General features: G+C 60.0%; 1 protein-coding gene across 1 annotated transcript; it reads right to left on the bottom strand.

Moving 5' to 3' along the window:
• Window positions 1–12,370: 12,370 nt before the first annotated feature.
• On the bottom strand, window positions 12,371–17,090 carry SLC35E4 (solute carrier family 35 member E4). The gene is made up of 2 exons (XM_030502253.1): window positions 15,792–17,090; window positions 12,371–14,279 (listed from the first exon to the last, which is right to left on the bottom strand). The coding sequence occupies exons 1-2, from the start codon at window positions 16,399–16,401 to the stop codon at window positions 13,852–13,854; spliced, it is 1,038 nt and encodes a 345-aa protein (XP_030358113.1). The 5' UTR covers window positions 16,402–17,090; the 3' UTR covers window positions 12,371–13,851.
• Between the last annotated feature and the right edge of the window lie 98 nt (window positions 17,091–17,188).

The following is a 17,188-nucleotide window of genomic DNA, read 5'->3' as shown; positions in this document are numbered from 1 at the left end:
ATTAGCGACGTCTGATGGAACATGCTGGCCCTGGAGAGCTGAGCACAAGCACTGCCCTGGCCCTGCCGTGTGCTCAGGCTCTGTGCCCAGGGCAGAACCCAGCCGGGCTCCCGGTGATGCCAGCTCTGTCCCTGAGGGCAGGAGCAGGCGGGAAGCAGTGGCACAAAGCAAACCAGGGTCTGCTGATGAGACGTGCACTGGGACTACCAGGGCTTGGCAGTGGTGAGGGTGGACGGGAGGACTCCCATGGAGGGCCAGGTTTGCCCAGCTCTGCTGCCTCCCCGGGCACAGCAGGACCATGGGTCTGTCTCACAGCAGACAATAAGGCAGCAGCAGGCCTGAGCGGGCTCTAGGGTGTTGGGCTGGACGTATCCAGCTCATTACTGGCCAGGAAATCAGTGACCTATACATGGGCCACCTCCTGCCCTCAGTGACCCAGCCAAAGGGCCGGGATTTGGCGTGATGATAAGCCTGGGTTTGGGTCAAAACGCTGCACCCACCAGCACAGACCCTAAGCCGGGACACAGTCAGCCTGCTGTGGGTACAAGGGGTGGCTATAACTGCAAACATGGGGCAGAGAAAGCACAGCACCCAGCACCCATGTGTCCCATCCAAACCTCCTCTAAAGCAGGGAAGAGCTGTGGAGCAGTGCTGCTCCCTCCTGGATGCGGGTAACTGGAGACACCCTGGTCCTGCAGGCGGAGATGGAGGTGATGACAGTGCCTGGGGCAGCCTGACCGGTCCTGCAGCTTCACCCACTGCTCCAGGCCAGCAGCAGCTCCTCTGCCAGGAAGGAAACCGGGTCCGTTTGGGAGCTGGATGACACATCACTGAACCTGCGTCAATCCTACCTCAGCCAGGACGTAGAAAAGCCTCAGATCCATCCTGGAACAATTGGCTGCATCTAAACCCACCAGCCTGCATCGCCCATGAGCCAGAGGTGCCCGAGGATCCCAACTACGTGCGCAGGGGAGAGCCGGGAGACGCTGGGTGCCAGGCACACCCTGGACACCCCGTGTCCCACTGAGGGAGCTCACACACTAAGACCTGTGGCTGAGCACCCGAACACTAGAGACCTCCCCGGCCCCATCTGGGCTTTCTCCCACCACTGAACCTCTCACCAGAGCTGAATCCATCTCCACTGCAGCAAGGGGAAGCGAAGCTCAGCGCGTGGGAGCGTGGAAGGCTGCGATCCACCCCAGCATGGCTTTGCCCATATAATTCCCCTGTTCCTGCTGCCACCCACCCCTGTGTGGGACAAGGGAAGGGACAGCAGGGAGGGGGATGGATTATGCCAGTTATAACTGTCAGTGAAATGATGACAAAAAGCACACAACGATGCTGTGCTGCACGGAGCCCTGCATCATGCTCTGCTGGAGCGTGGAGCTCCACATCCACACCAAGCCCCGGGGCAACCTGTGCCACCAACTGGTCCCTGACCACGGAGCCTGTGACTCCGGCTTGAGCTCGCTCATTGCCATGTCTTGCTGTCAGTGGGGGGACGTGTCCCTCATCCATACTGTGAGCAGGTGGGAAGGAGCCTGTCAGAAAGGCTCTGGCAGTGCTCTGGGAACATCATTAAACATAACACCAGGCCCTTTTCCTGGTGCTTATTCCAGGCAGAGGGAGAGGGAGCACGCCATCACCATCGCACCGTGCAGGATCCTGTATGACCTGCATCCCCTGGTTCCCTCGCCAGCTGATTCAGGCTTGACTGTAGCTTTGTTAAAGCATGACAGAGCTTCCCAAGCACCAGTTTGGGAATAATAGTTCCTGTTTCTGTGGTGGCCCCCGGGCAGATGGGCCCAGCGTGGTCCTTGGCTGTGCACAGGTTGGGAGACTCATCACACCAAGGATGAAGTGGTGGAGCTGCTTGTTCAGGCAACTGGAGACCTGTCCAGCTCCGGGGGGATTTAAACTGAAAGCTCATGGTGAGGAGTGGGCATTTCAGTACCTGGTGCTGCTGGAACCCCTGCACTAACACTTTGCTTCTCAGGCTGGTTCCTGCCAGCCTCTTGCAGCCATGGAGGGTAATAATGAAGCAGCATGCACATAAAAGCAGCCCAGAGAAGCTGTGGTGCTGGTCTCAGGACAGGCATTCAGGAGCTGCTGTTTCTTTCCAACTGCACAGTCATCTCAGGGCTTTACAAAGCCTTTTCCAGGTCAGCGCAAGCTCCTGTGATTTAGCACTCAGTGAACGCACACTATTAACATCATACCTGTGGTCCGAGCCTGAGCACGTGGGCAGGCAAAGGAGCTGCCTCTAAGCCAAACGCATGCGATGAGGCCGAACCAAACAGCCCCCACCTGCCTGTCACAGCCTGTGCTGGGTCCTGCCCGTGTGGGGCTGCCCTCAAGTCACCTGCATGTTCTAACACTGCCCCAGGGCATCTGTGAGCGCTCTGTACAGTGTGCAGAGCCTGGCTGGACCAGCTCCTCCCCTCCTTGGAGCCTCCTGGGTGAGGAAAGGGCCCAGATCCTGCCTGCTTGCTTCTACACACCGAAACCAGAGGTGCAGGGAGGGCAAAGGTGGGTTGTGTGTCAGTGCTGCTGCTCTGGGCTGCTCTGGGAGCTCATCCAGCCCTGGATGGCACCAACCCTGCGGCTCTGGCTTCCATTGCTCCCCTGGGGAGGTGTGGGCAGCCAGTGCTACTCCCCTGCTCCAGGCATTGCCTGCTTCAGATGGCGAGCGTTGTGCTGACACGGCTCCGTGTGCCTTCCAGGTTTGGCTGAACACAGCCCTCACCAGCCTGTGCCAGGGTGAATAGTCCTCTCCCTCCTGAAGCGGTCTGTCAGTCACTGGATGGGATGAGGAGCCCCTCCACGGTGGACCACTGGAGCTAGGGAGCTCCTGGTGAAGCCACCATTGCCTTCACCTCCACCTCTACCTACAGAGAGAAACCAGAGTTCCTACAACGAGGAGTCTGCTGAAGAACCAAGTGTCGTGGGGTTACTGTAAGCTCTGAGCAAACAGACTTCAAAAGGGGGAAGGCGGGAGGGCTGGAGGTGCCTGAGAGCACCAGGCTGGGAGCTGGGTGGCAGAGGCAGGATGAGAGGGGACGTGGCTCAGGCAGCAGCACCCTCTGCAGTCAGCTGTGGGCAGCGACGAGCCCAGCTCTGAGAGAGAAACCTCCCGCGGGATGCTGGGGACATGGGGTAGATCAGTGTGGTTCTGACCATCTGCCTGCCTTGCTTCAGGCACATCAGCTGCTTCCCTGCCCTGCTGAGCTCCATGAGCACCGGCACCCAGCGCTGCAGAGCCAGCTCCAGGAGCCAGAGAACACCCACAGCCTGCCCTGGCCAGCGGTGCGGTCCTGCAGCTCCACTGGGCCGAGGGCTGGGGAGGTAGATGAGGTGAGGGCAAACAGGATCAGCCATCACCCCACGCCTGCTGCTCTTCAGAGCTGCTGCGTGCAAGGGCTGGCTCCTGCCACAGGGACACTGGGATGAAGGACAGCTCCGAGCTGGTGACTGGCTTCTCCCAGCACCGGGAGGACAGGGAGATGCTCAGAGGGGCCCAGCTCTGTCCCTGTGAGCTTCGCACAGAGCAGCACTGTTAGACACAGCCCCACAGCCCCTCTGCTTCCATGGCTGGAGGGGAGGGACAGTCCCTGCTCCCCACAAGGAGCTGCTGCATGGCAGGCACCACCTGGGGATCCACACAGGGTGGGACTGTTTGGCAGATGGATGGATGGATGGATGGATGGATGGATGGATGGATGGATGGATGGTGGTGTTACCACAGCAACAGGGAGGAGGTTGATGGAGGGGGCACAAAGCAGAGGACTCTGAAATCAAGAAACGGGCAATAATCAGTCACTGCTGCTCACAGCACCAGAACTGGGCACACAGTGAATTTACCCGGGTAGCAGGTTTACGACAAAGTAAAGGGACATTTTCACACTACATTATTGAACACTGAGACTCACTGCCCCGGGATGCTGCAGGGGCCAAACACATACAGGAGAGTCCAGCAGCCCTGGAGGCTGCTGAGAGCTGGCGGGCAGGGAGACAGGCTGCAGGAGCCTGGGTGTGCTTTGGGTGGCACGTTCCCAAGTGACAGAGCCAAGAGCTCCAGGCAGTGTTCAAACAACGGCTCAGGTGTTGCGTGGTAACATGCACTTGTCAGCAAACCCGGAAGCTCTCACTTGGCTTTAAACCAGTTCTTTCCTAACAGCATCTTCCCACAAGGAAACCCCTGGGGGTGGCAAGCCCAGGTCACCCCTGGGTGACACCTCCAGGCTCCTTTCTGGACATTCATGGCATTATTTGTGTGTTGGCATTTCCTTGCTTGTCATCTCAGTGCACCTCTTGTTGGGTGTCAGTGCTGCTCAAGCCAAGCGATGTAGGTAGACACCAGCCTGTCACTGGTGCCAGCATGACCCAAGATGTTTCCTGTCTGTCCTGTCCAGCAGCTGGCATGGTGAACAACAGATCCACATCTTCCTGGACCAGCATAGCAGGCAAAAGCTGCAGATGCAGGGCTGCCGGGCAGGAATGTCACCACTAGGATGTCATCACTAGGGTCTGGTGCAAGGCCATAGCAGGTGGTGATGGCCCAGAGGCGTAAGGCACTGCCTCTAAAGTCAGGCACCTTCCAGTCTGAGACTTCAGTTACCATCATGTGTAACATTGCCGGGGGTGTGAGTCTGGCTGAGTTATTGGGAATAGGGAATAAGAAACAGGATTCTTCTAGGGAAGAAGAAACAGAATTATTGACGGTTTTGAAGAGCCAGAGGTTAGAGGAAAGTTTGTTGTTGCTTTGATAAACAGTCTTTAGTAAGTACTGTTTCATCATCCAGGCCTGATGCCACCAGGTGTTTGAGCAACAGGCAGTGCTGATGTCTGAGGTACACCTCTCAGATGAGGGGTGAAAGTGCTTCAGCTGAAGTGGACAGCTTGAAGGTTCTGAGCATGTTTTAATGCAGTGAAGAATAAACTGAGAGAGGATGTGACAGCAATCTTCCAACATCAAGTTATTCATAGAATCCCAGCCTGGTTTGAGTTGGGGGAACCTTAAAGCTCCTCCAGCTCCAACCCCTGCCACGGGCAGGGACACCTTCCACTAGAGCAGGTTGCTCCAAGCCCCTGTGTCCAACCTGGCCTTGAACACTGCCAGGGATGGGGCAGCCACAGCTTCTCTGGGAAAAGTCTGTGCCAGCGCCTCAGCACCCTCACAGGGAAGAGCTTCTGCCTCAGAGCTCATCTCAATCTCCCCTCTGGCAGGTTAAAGCCATTCCCCTTGGCCTGTCCCTACAGGCCCTTGTCCAAAGCCCCTCTCCAGGTTTCCTGGAGCCCCTTTAGGCACTGGAGCTGCTCTAAGGTCTCCCCTTCAGGAGCCTTCTCTTCTCCAGGCTGCCCCAGCCCAGCTCTCTCAGCCTGGCTCCAGAGCAGAGCTGCTCCAGCCCTCGCAGCAGCTCCGGGGCCTCCTCTGGCCTCACTCCAGCAGCTCCACGTCCCTCTTGTGCTGTTGCCCCAGAGCTGGATCAGGGCTGCAGGGGGGGATCTCCCCAGAGCACAGCAGAGGGGCAGGATCCCCTCCCTGACCTGCTGCTCACGCTCTGGGGGTACAGCCCAGCACATGGGGGGGTTCTGGGCTCAAGCACACACTGAAGCTGGGTCCTGGGGAGCTTCTCCTCACCCAACACCCCCAAGTCCTCCACAGGGCTGCTCTGAATCACTGCTCTGCCCAACCTGGAGCTTATCAGCTTCATTCCAAGCAGAACAGTTTTATGACATTGTGAACCTCAGCGCTAAATGCTGGCTGAAAACCAGGCACCTCCAGGAACCGCAGCTTCTCCCTTAGTGCCAGGTTTTAAAAACAAGTTAGATGGATGTTTTTCAGGGATAGTCAAAATGCACTTGATGAGGCCAGGGTGGATGGTGTCAGTGTCTCCAGCTCCACGCTCCTGCACTCAGCTGCGGGGGACTCTGAATGCCTCTGGTTGGGAGAAAAAGAAAGTTGATCAGTTCTACTTGCCTACAATCACCCTCTCCATCTGCTGCTGACACTTACCCACTTCTCCACTGCCTTCAATACTCCTTTCCTTGCTGTTTTTCTCTCCTAAGCTGCTTAAGCTTCTGATCCTTCTTTTTCCCCAACAACGGATTCATTTACCCTCCCTGAGCCTCTGATACCATCTCTGGAAATCCAACCAGCCATGAAACATGTGGTTTGGATCCTGTCTATAAGCACAAGCCAAGGAAAAGATCTACCCCTTTCCCATCCCTGTTCTATTCCCTCGAAAGACACCAGGCCTTTGAAGAGCTATTTTACTCCTGCTCCCTGGGTTGTGCCCAGCCCATGGCCCTGTGAGCACAGCAGCCCCGTGGATTCAAAAGGCAAACGGGCAGCAGCAGCAGAGGAAGGGACCACTGTGGTTTATTGCTGGGACAGGACGAGCTTTGGCTTCCTAAAGGAGAAACTGAACATTCCGGTATGTTGGCAGGACGCGGGCCGGAGCCTGCAGGAGGAGCTCTCTAGACGTGTCTCTTGGTCCCTTCTCCATCAGTGGGAGCTGCGTGTTCTGAGGGTGTTGCTCCATTCTCAGCTGGAGGGATGGCTGCTTTCCTGCTCCGGCGGCTCAGCACTTCCAGTGACTTCTCAAACTTCTCCCTTGCTTTCTTCCTGAGCTCCAGCTTCCTCTCCTGTTGCTTCAAAAACTGCTGCTGTAGCTGCTTGTGGAAATGCTGCCTCTTCCTTTTGGCCTCTTCAAAGTGTTTTGCCTTTACGAAAGCAAACGTAAAATCTTACAGTCACCATCCTAACCGTGAAAGAAAGAACTGCAAAGGGCTGCTTGTCTTCAGGAAGAGGGACATCCCGCCACATCCCTCACTGTGCTCAAGGTGACCTCCAACCTCAAACATTCATAAGTATCACTCTGAATGTTGGTCTGAAGGAGAGCACTCAAACCATGCTGCCTCTGACTGTAACTCACATTATGGTACTGTAAGCAGCAGGTCTGGAGGACAGAACTCGCACTCCCTGGCGTTCTTCCATCCCAAACCAACCCATCACACTGGTAACAAAAAGCCCACATTATAAGACTGGCCAAGGACAGTGTGGTCACCCGCTTGAGTGGGCTCTCAACCTGAACTCACGGGGCAAGCTCACGAGCTGCATGTCACCTGCACTGCACAGCCTCGTTGTAGCCCAGAGCTAATTCACCCACAGCAGCTGCACTGCCCCGAGGCCTTGAAACCAACAGCGCATCATGAGTGTTGGCAGCCAGGAGGATCTCCTGAGCACACCCTACCCATTGAGTTAAGGGATTAGGGAACACCCAACCGAGGAAAAGGTGCTGTCATCCCTGTGACAGCAGGAAGAAACCTTCAGTCAGGACCTGTTGGCGTCACTAGTTCATGTCTCAAGCACAGTTTTTAGCAAGAGACACAGGGAATTTAAACCATCAGACACTTTTCTGTGTTAGACTGTCTTATTTGAGCAGAGCTCACCTGAGGGGAGAAGCTGGGTCAGCCTTTCCCCCTGTTGTCACCCCTAACTGCTATGGGGCTGCATGATTTGTTGCTCACACGTAGAGCCAGACCACAGCAGGACCCTACAGTTCTGCCAGAAACAGTCCTGAGGGGGGAATTTGCAGCCCCATGGCATGAAACTCTGATTTAAAGTGAAAACCTGCTGCAATCCTGGTGCTTGGGGTTTCTGACCAGAGCAGGATGGCAAAGATCCTTGGGATGTGTGCAGTAAGAGGGGATTCAGGAGGTGCTGGATGTGTCTAAGGACAAAAAGCCTGCCAGGAGCAGAGAGGAGCTAGAGGGAGCTACTCAGTGCTTGAAGGTCCAGGTATGTCTGACGCCACCCTCAATCCCAATTCGGAGCTCATAGTCGCTACCTGGCACATTCCCACAGGAGAGCCTGTCTCACCTGCCATTGCTCATGAACCTGTTCCTGCTGGACCCAAAGTCCAGGTTAAGTCTGTAGCTTATGGTTCCAAACCACAGCTCACTTGCAGGTAGGATGTGGCAGCTGCGTCCTGAGGTCAGGATGGAGGTGCAACCATCCACATCAAAGGTGGCCCAGGAACCAAGGGCTGGCACCCCCTGACCATTTGCCTCCTGCTCCCCTGAAGAGAAAATTTGCACCCACATCCCAATCCATCAGGCTGGAGGCCAAAGGGCTGAGGACTTCAGCGATGGCCTAAGGACTCCACGGAACAAACCCTCCCCTTGTGCTGGAGGTGGCCGTGAACCCCATCCCAAGGCCCTGCAGGGCAGTGGTGGAGTCACCTTCTTCTCCAGGAGCAGCAGGGTGTGGCGGTTGGTGGAGCTCTCAGACAAGTCGCTGTGGTGGTCGAGGTCCAAGTCTGCAAAGCTGCTCCAAGGGAGAGGGGACTTCGTGTCACACAGAGCGGGGTGCAGGGGTGCTGAGCTGGACCCCTGTTCCCACACCCCGGAGGCATGAGGGTCCCCCAGCCCCCTGCGAGGGTACCCCACCCCCATGTGTAGGTCCCCCAGCCCCATGTGAGGGTCCCCCAGCCCTATGTGAAGGTCCCACAGCCCCATGTGAGGGTCCCCTGGCCCCATGTCAGGGTCCCCCGGCCCTGTGTGAGGTCCCCAGCCGCATGTGGACACATGTGCCCATGCCCGCACCGGACCCCCCCAGGCCGCCGGCTCTGTGGTGGTGGGAAGGAGGTGACGCGAGGCCGTGCGCTGTCCCGCTCCGCCATGGCCCCGCGCTGCTCTGTGCTGTGGGTGGTTGCCATGGGAGGCCCCCAACAGTCCCGGACCCCCCCAGGGCTCCCGGGCAGCGGGGCCTGGGCTGAGCCCTCTTGTCCCATCACACAGCCCAGTGACAGCCTTGGCAGCAGCTCTGCACTGCGAGCACAAACCCTTCAGTGTCAGCAGGCACCCAGTGACCATCACAGGATGTGCAGCTATAGGACAAGGTGATGGGTTTAAACTCAAACAGGAGAGACTGAGATGAGCTCTGAGGCAGAAGCTCTTCCCTGTGAGGGTGCTGAGGCGCTGGCACAGACTTTTCCCAGAGAAGCTGTGGCTGCCCCATCCCTGGCAGTGTTCAAGGCCAGGTTGGACACAGGGGCTTGGAGCAACCTGCTCTAGTGGAAGGTGTCCCTGCCCGTGGCAGCGGGTTGGAACTGGAGAAGCTTTAAGGTCCAACCCAAACCAGGCTGGGATTCTGTGATCTCTCCGTCAGGGATGATACTCCATGTTTATGAAGATGAAGTAAGAGCAGTGCTGCTGCTCGGAGTACAAAGGAGCTGTTGTGGCCTCTTGGCAAGACACCAAGGAAAAGCCAACGGCGGTTTTCCAGATCAGAGCCAGAGCATTGAAAATAATCTTCTCATCTAAGGGGGTTGGAGCATGAAGTCTCTGTTCTGAATCCAGGGGATCTGTGGTACAACCGGTGAGGTTTGCCAGAAATAGAACCAACACAGTTTAAGCTATAAAGTTAGTTTTCACATGTTCTGTGCGCTGGGGCCCTGACAGTGCCTCTGAAGCAGTCCCGTGCTGGGACAGGGTTGTTCTATTCCAGCACAAACTGTGCTAACACAGGCCAGGAGCGGGTGTGAGTCAGGGTGTTTGGAGCGTTACCAGTGTTTGTTTTTCCTAACTGGGATATGACTCCGGGTTTTGAGACAACAACTCCAAGTCCAGTCATCTGCTGCATTCCAGAGAGGGCAGGAAGAGACTCCAGCATCCGCAGTCATGGAACCATGGAGTCATGGAATGGTTTAGTGGGAAGGGACCTTAAAGCTCCTCCAGTTCCAACCCTCTGCCACGGGCAGGGACACCTTCCACTAGAGCAGGTTGCTCCAAGCCCCTGTGTCCAACCTGGCCTTGAACACTGCCAGGGATGGGACAGCCACAGCTTCTATGGGCACCCTGCGCCAGTGGAACAGTTCTTTGTTCCTCCAGTACCACAGTGCCTGGAGCTCACACAGTGCCTGGAACACCAGAGCCTGGGCAGAAATGGGCCCTACTTCTGAGCCTGTAGAACCTTTGCTTTTTTAGAGGATGTCTAAAGGATTGTTCATTCCTTGCTCTTGCTCAACAGAAGGATATACGGTGTGGAATGCAGGTTCCTGCAGGATACCCCACTGCCCTCGGTGCGGGGTGTGCTGTGCTGGGCTGGGTTGGTGGGTGAGGGGGTTGGATTGGCTTTGGGATTCTTTGCAGTTCTCCCCTGGGAAGTGGTGGGACACTGGCACAGGCTGCCCGGAGCGGCTGTGGCTGCCCTGGAGCTTCTCAGCCTTCTCAGAGCAGAGCAGCAAGCGGGTGCCAGGCAGGGTGAGCAGTGTCATCAGTAACCCCAGCCTGCCCTGGCGGCGTTCACAGCACTTCTGGTCACTGCTGAAGCAGAGGAGGGGCTGAAGGGAGTCTGCAGGGTCTCCCTGTCCATCTCCTGGCCTCCAGCGGGGCCTGGGCTGCTTCAAGCATCCTCAGATCCTGCTCCTCACACTGTCCATCCTCAGGCCGTGCTGTCCTGCCACGGGAATGTATTTTCCTTCAGGTCTGCCCTAGAAAAGGCTTTTCCATGGTTTCAGCTCCAGAGCTGGGATGGTCCCTGGCACTGTGTGAGGGCGGTGACATGGTGGTGTCAGACCACAGCCCGCATGCGAGGGAAGGTGTCACTGCCTTTGGCTCCCAGCTTAGCAAGTGCTGGTCCTGCCACAGCTCCCACGTCCCTCTGAGCCTCCCAACGTCCCCAGGGCAGCAGCTAATCCCCTGTCCTGAAACACGGATAACATGTGCACAGTAAAGCCACCCCGATGCTCTGTCCCCGGCACGGGGACATGCTGCTCCTCCAGCAAGGGCAGCGGCTCACAGCTCCCGAGGCTGCTCCATCGCCACCTCACAGGAGCATTTCAGTAGCAGTTTAACAGCAGCTCCAGAAGAAACTTCCCTCATAACACCACCATCCCATCGGACACACATTCCTTTTACCCACTGGAGCTCCTCACCACCAGCACCTCCAGCGCGGTGGGACCAAGCACGTAGAGCTGTCACCCATCCTCACTGCCCATGCGGGGCTGTCCCTGTCTTTCCCTGGTCCTGCTGCCACAGGGTCTGCTCCCCAGGAAGGTGCTGCCCTGGAGCAGGGGTGCCCCAGTGCTCCTGCACATGCAAAGCAGCCGGGCTGTGATGCCACCAGAGCCAGCACTTGGGCACCGTGCCCATGGGAAGCCTGATCCTTCCCGAGGCTGGAGCATTGAGATGCCACCGGGCTGAGGTCATGGCCTGAAATACACCTGAGAGGGCCACAGCTCCAGGCCAGCGCCTTCATGGGCAGTGCAGAAGCCCCCAGCCCAGCACAAATGCTGCCAGTGGGACCCACCATGCCCAGCCCAGCTCCAGCCACAAGCCTGACTGGAGCAGCGGGAATAGGAACCAGGGCCAGCAAAGCCTCAGATGAGCAACCTGCTCTAGTGGAAGGTGTCCCTGCCCATGGCAGGGGCTGGAACTGGAGGAGCTTTAAGGTCCCTTCAACCCAAACCAGGCTGGGATCTCATGCAGGCAGGATCCAGGCAGACCCCAGTGCCAGCAGATGGGCCAGGGGCCGGGATGGGCAATCCCTGGGGAAGGGCTCCTTGCCCACAGGCAAGTCCTGCTCCTCCCATCCCTTGGCAGGGATGCTGAGGGTCCCGGGATCTCCCTGGGGGTATTTCTCCAGCCCCATCCCTGCAGACACGCTGGGATTGGCCTTTGGAAAGGAACTGGGAAACCAAAAAGACGCTGAACCCTCCCCGCTATGGAACAGCCGCTGCAATGGGAGCCTGAGCACCAACAGGCTCATGGCCCTCACCGGGTGCTGGGGAAGGAGCCACTCCTGGGACACTTTGGGAAGTGCCTCAGGACTCACAACCCTGACGGGTGGAAGATAACCAGTGTTTGGGAATGGGGAGGGAGCAGGGGCTGTGCCTGCGGGTGGCATGTCCATATGGAGGTGTCGGCGGGTGCTGCTCCCCAGGGCCGGGCAGGGCCACGCTGCGGGCACCACATGGGCACCGTGTGTGGGTCCCAGTGGCCGCCCCAGGGCCCCACACTGGAGCATGGGGACAGCACCAGCCATGGTGGGCACAGCAGAGCTGGGAGCTGGGACATCCGAGGGGTTCCTGTGCCTCAGCTTCACATTCCTGCACCAGTGGCTCAGAGTCCCAGCCTGGTTTGGGTTGGAGGGACCTTACAGCTCCTCCAGCTCCAACCCCTGCCATGGGCAGGGACACCTTCCACTAGAGCAGGTTGCTCCAAGCCCCTGTGTCCAACCTGGCCTTGAACACTGCCAGGGATGGGGCAGCCACAGCTTCTCTGGGCACTCTGTGCCAGCGCCTCAGCACCCTCCTCCCTGCCCCGCTCGGGGCCTCGGCCGGGAATGACCCAGGAGCCGGGATGGAGCACGACAAAAATAGAGCTTTATTTTGGGACAAGTGCAACCAGAGCCGGGCCCTTCGCCCGCGGCGGTGCCGGTGCCGGTGAACCCACGCTGGGACGTCCCTTCGCTGTCCCGGAGCGATGGCGAGTGGGTCTGGGCCATCCCCGTGCCCTTTGCTGGGCTCTGGCCATCCCGCTCTGCTGCTCCAGCCTCGGCAAATGGGGACCGGCGGGGCCGGAGCTGTGGTGGCCGGAGGACACACGGTAGGGATGAAGACGACAAGGAGAGGACACGGACTGGCCCTGGTGTCTTGTTCAGCCATAAGAACCGCGTGTGCACAACCCCAGGTGTACCCGAGCCAGCGGAGCTCAGTGGCACACAGGCGTGTTCACGCGCGCACATACAGACACACGTGTGTGCGCACACACACTGTGCTGTGACAGCATTCAGTTACATGGAGCCGTGTATCCCCAGCCACATCCCTGAGCGTGCCCAGCCTGGGGACACACGTGTAGAGCCGTGGCACACACATGTAGGCATGTGCCACCAGTACCCATCACACACGGCCCTGTGCAGAGCCGTGTACATGTGGAAGTGCATCTGCACACACAGTTGCTGTGCACACCAACACACGCATGTTCCGTGCACAGACGTGTGCAGGGACACACCTGTGCACAATACCCACATGCACACCTGCACACAAGGCTCTGCACACACAGCAACACGCTTGCACACACAACACCCGTGCACGCCCGCGGGCACGCAAAGCCGTGCACACAGACATGTTCCTACATACAGAGCACGCATGCCCACATGCGTGAGACCTGCTTGAACACACAGAGCTGCACAGCAGCACGTGCCCCATGCACGCACAGCAACACGCAGATACATGCACGCTGGCAGAGCCTGTGCGTGCAGAGCTCTGCATGGACCCCCTTGCACACGCAGAGCTGTGTACATCAACACACATGTGCACAGAGCTGAGCACACCAAGACACGTGTGCGCACTGTGCTATGCACACCAGCACACACACACAGAGCTCTGTGCACACCAGAAAACAAACGTACACACAGTGCTGTGCACAGGAGCACGCGTGCACAGAGCTGTGCACACCACCAGACGTGTTCACACAGACCTGTGTGCACCAGCACTGCTCTGTGCTCATCACTGTGCGTCTCAGCACACCCATATGCACACGGAGCTGTGTACACCAGCACACCCATGTGCACATATCACTGTGCATGCCAGCACACACATGCACACATCACCGTGCAAACCAGACATGTTCACACAGCATCGTGCACACCAGATGTGTTCACATCACTGTGCACCTCAGCACACGCATGTGCACACAGATCCATGCACCTCAGCACACACGTGTGCACACAGATCCATGCACACCAGCACACACGTGCACACACATCACGGTGCAGCTCAGCACACCTGTGTGCACTGCACCGCGGCCACCGTTGCTCCCGTGCCCAGCCCCGCGCAGTCCCTACTCATGGCCGTGGTGCCCGGGTGCGGTGCGCGGGGCCCAGCGCCCTGCGAGGAGCTGGGGCTGGTGGAGCAGGAGCAGCCCGGCCAGCGCCAGCGCGGTGCCCGCGTAGCTGAGCCCGCTCAGGCGGGTGCCGAACACAAGGCGCGACAGCAGCAGGTTCCCCACCACGGTGACGCTGCCCAGCACGTGCACGGTGAGCGCGGAGGTGAGGGCCAGGACGCGGGACGTGGTCAGGTTGTAGAGGACGGAGCCCAGGCAGCTCAGCAGGACCCAGCCCCACAGGGTGCTGTCGTAGCGCAGGACCCCGTCCCAGGAGGGCCCCACCTCCAGCACCACCGCGGCCCCCAGGAGCAGGCAGAAGCTGGGCAGGGATGTCAGGCAGAGCAGGGAGAGCGCGTCCAGCCGGTCCTCCTGCAGCAGGACACCTGCGGGGACATGGGACAGTCAGTGGGGATGGCCCCGGGGGGACACCTGCACCCACAGGGGCACCCACCAACATGAGCCCCGACTCGTGCCCAGGCCCCAGATAACAGAATCAACCAGGTTGGAAAAGCCCTTCAAGCTCATCCAGTCCAACCATTCCCAGCACTGCCAAGGCCACCACTAACCCATGGCACTGAGGCCTCAGCTACACGGGGTGTGAACACTTGCAGGGCCGGTGACTCCAGCCCTGCCCTGGGCAGCCTGTTCCAATGCCTGAGCACCCTCTGGGGAAGGAATTGTTCCTCAGCTCCATCTAAACCTCCCCTGGTGCAGCTTGAGGCCATTTCCTCTTGTCCCATCCCTTGTTCCTTGGGAGCAGAGACCAGCCCCCTCCTGGCTCCATCCTCCTGTCAGGCAGTTGCAGAGAGCGATAAGGTCCCCCCTGAGCCTTCTCTTCTCCAGACTAAACCCCCCAGGTCCCTCAGCCGTTCCTCATCACACTTGTGCTCCAGGCCCTGCACCAGCTCCGGTGCCCTTCTCTGGCCCTGCTCCAGCACCTCAATGTCTCTCTCGCAGTGAGGGGCCCAGAACTGAACACAGCCACCAGGAAGGGGGAAATGGGGAATTGGGGGTGCCCTGGGTGAGGGGATGCCCCAGTCTGGGGCATGGGGAGCCCCAGGGCAGATTGGATAGAGCTGTTTCCCTGTCCTGTTCTGGAGCAAACACAGTTTCCGCTCCCATATCCTCATCCTCCTCCTCCCCCTGGTTTTGCAGCACCATTCCCGGGCACGTGGCCTGTCCCTGCTGTGTCCCCAGGTCCCCCGCCGGGTCACCCGAGGACAGCAGGCACAACTGGGGGCTGCATGGCGGGGCATGTGCTGTGTACCCAGGGCCTCTTGCCATGTCCCACGGGCGACGAGGAGCCCAGGGTGAGTGCTGGGGGAGCCCATGGATGGGACGGGGCAGTCTGGGTGCCTCTGCGCCAGGCTATGGCACTGCCACCCCCCAGGCCCCCAGGACATGGGATAGCATCACTGGGAGCCAGCGGTGCCCATGGGACACCACAGGGACACCAGCGTGTTTGTCAGCAACAAACCAGGGTCACACCAGGTCATGGCACCATGCTGGGGAAGGCAGGCAGGTGTGGGTGACACTAGGGTGACACTAGGGACAGGGTGGCACTAAGGGTGATGCAGGGTGATCACTGGAGCGATACCAGGGATAGGGTGGGCAAGGGTGGCCCTGGGGTGGCACCAGGAACAGGGTGGGCAGCAAGTGATGCCAGGGCCAGGAAGGCAATTGGTGGCCCTGGAATTGGGGTGGCACTAGGGCTAAAGGGGCACCGGAGGCCAAAGTGCTGCGAGGGTTGGGGTGGCACCGGTGCCAGGGAGCATCACCCAGCACCAGGGTGGTGCTGGGCATCACCAGCACTCCTGTGCCCAGGGGCTGTGATGGGGAGGGCATGCGGGCAGGGCAGGGGACGGGCAGGGCAGGGACAGGCGGGTGGCACTTACTCTGCTGTATGGAATTGAGGGCGCGGAGCACGGCAGCAGCCAGCAGGAAGCCGCAGCCGGGCTGGTGGCCGCTGGCGATGGCGCAGGCGGCCCCGGCGCACACGGGCCCCATGGCCACGTACTGCAGCGGGTGGTGCCGCCGGCGCCCCAGCACCCGCGACAGCAGCAGCGTCACCAGCGGCGTGGTGACAGCCACCGCCTGCGCCACGTCCAGCTGCACGGAGCTCAAGCCCAGGTTGCCCAAGGCCACGCTGGTGCAGAAGGTGATGCTGAGCAGGTAGATCCTGGCGCGGTGCCGCGGGGCCGGCGGGGCCAGTCCCCGCGCCCAGCCCAGCGCCTGCCCCACGGCCGCCCCCGACAGCATGTGCAGCGCCGACAGCAGCAGCGGGTACCGGAACCCGTGCGCCGAGAAGATCCATTTGTTGAGGCCGGCCATGGTGGTGCCGGTGCCCAGCCAGGCCAGCACCGTCAGGGTCAGCGGCAGCGACGGCCACGGCGGGGCCCGACCCCCCTGCGCCTGCCCCGGGTCCGGCTTCCAGGGCCGGAGGGTGCCCTCGGCGGTGGTTGTCATCATCGCTGCCTCATCGCCGCGCCGGGACCGCAGGCACATGGGCACCGGCTCCGCTCCCCCCCGCTGCCACCCTGCGCTCTGCCCCGTCCTCCTGCGCCGAGATCCGCCGCCGGTGCTGCTGCTGGTGATGGTGTCGGATCCCCGATTCCCGGCGGCAGCGGGACCCGCCCGGTGGCCGGTGTCAGGGCTCAACCCGGGGGCGCTGGTGCCATGTGCGAGGGCGGCGATGCCAGCGGCGAGCGGAAAGTTTGGTGATGGCGGGAGGGAGGGAGGGAAGCTCCTCCCCGCCACCGCGTCACCGCCGCCCGGGCGGGGGTACCGGCTCCGCGGCGGCACAACCCGCAGCCGTGCGGCCCCGCCAGGCCGGAGGTAACCGCAGCGCGGCGGCCTCCGCGGTGCGTCAGAGCTGCCGGGTGCGGCTGTCACCGCGCTGGGGACACCCCGACCCCGAACCGCAGCGCCCGACACCGCCACCGGGGGGGCTGGGGTTGGATTAAATCCCCGGAGCACGTTTGGGATACGCCCAGGAGGCCCCAGTGGGGCTGCGTGTGGCACTGGGGCCACCACGGTGCCCGAGCACTTGGGGTTGGAGGGGACTCCATGGGGAGGATCAGGGTGTCCCCCCAGAGGATGGCCCTGGCTGGCATCGCACTGGGCATGAACAGCACTGGCTCGAGCTCCCCCAAAGTGGCCACTTTGGGCACTAGAAGTGCTTCCAGCTGCTGCTGCCCCATCCGTGCACTGAGCTGCTGCTCTGGGTGCTTCCGTCCCACCATGCACACAGGACACAGGGCATCGTGGGTCCCTCCTCTCCCTTCTCCCCCCC

The sequence above is a fragment of the Strigops habroptila genome, chromosome 11, assembly GCF_004027225.2.
Source record: "Strigops habroptila isolate Jane chromosome 11, bStrHab1.2.pri, whole genome shotgun sequence".
NCBI classification, from domain to species: Eukaryota; Metazoa; Chordata; class Aves; order Psittaciformes; family Psittacidae; genus Strigops; species Strigops habroptila.
This window is presented reverse-complemented; position numbering and strand designations above follow the sequence as displayed.

What these genes read in the sequence shown, in the direction of transcription:
- SLC35E4 (XM_030502253.1), bottom strand. Translation starts at nt 16,401, where the DNA reads ATGTGCCTGCGGTCCCGGCGCGGCGATGAGGCAGCGATGATGACAACC. An exon ending in CCTCAATTCCATACAGCAGA is followed by an intron (nt 14,280 to 15,791) that starts GTAAGTGCCACC and finishes ATGTCCCCGCAG; the next exon opens with GTGTCCTGCTGCAGGAGGAC.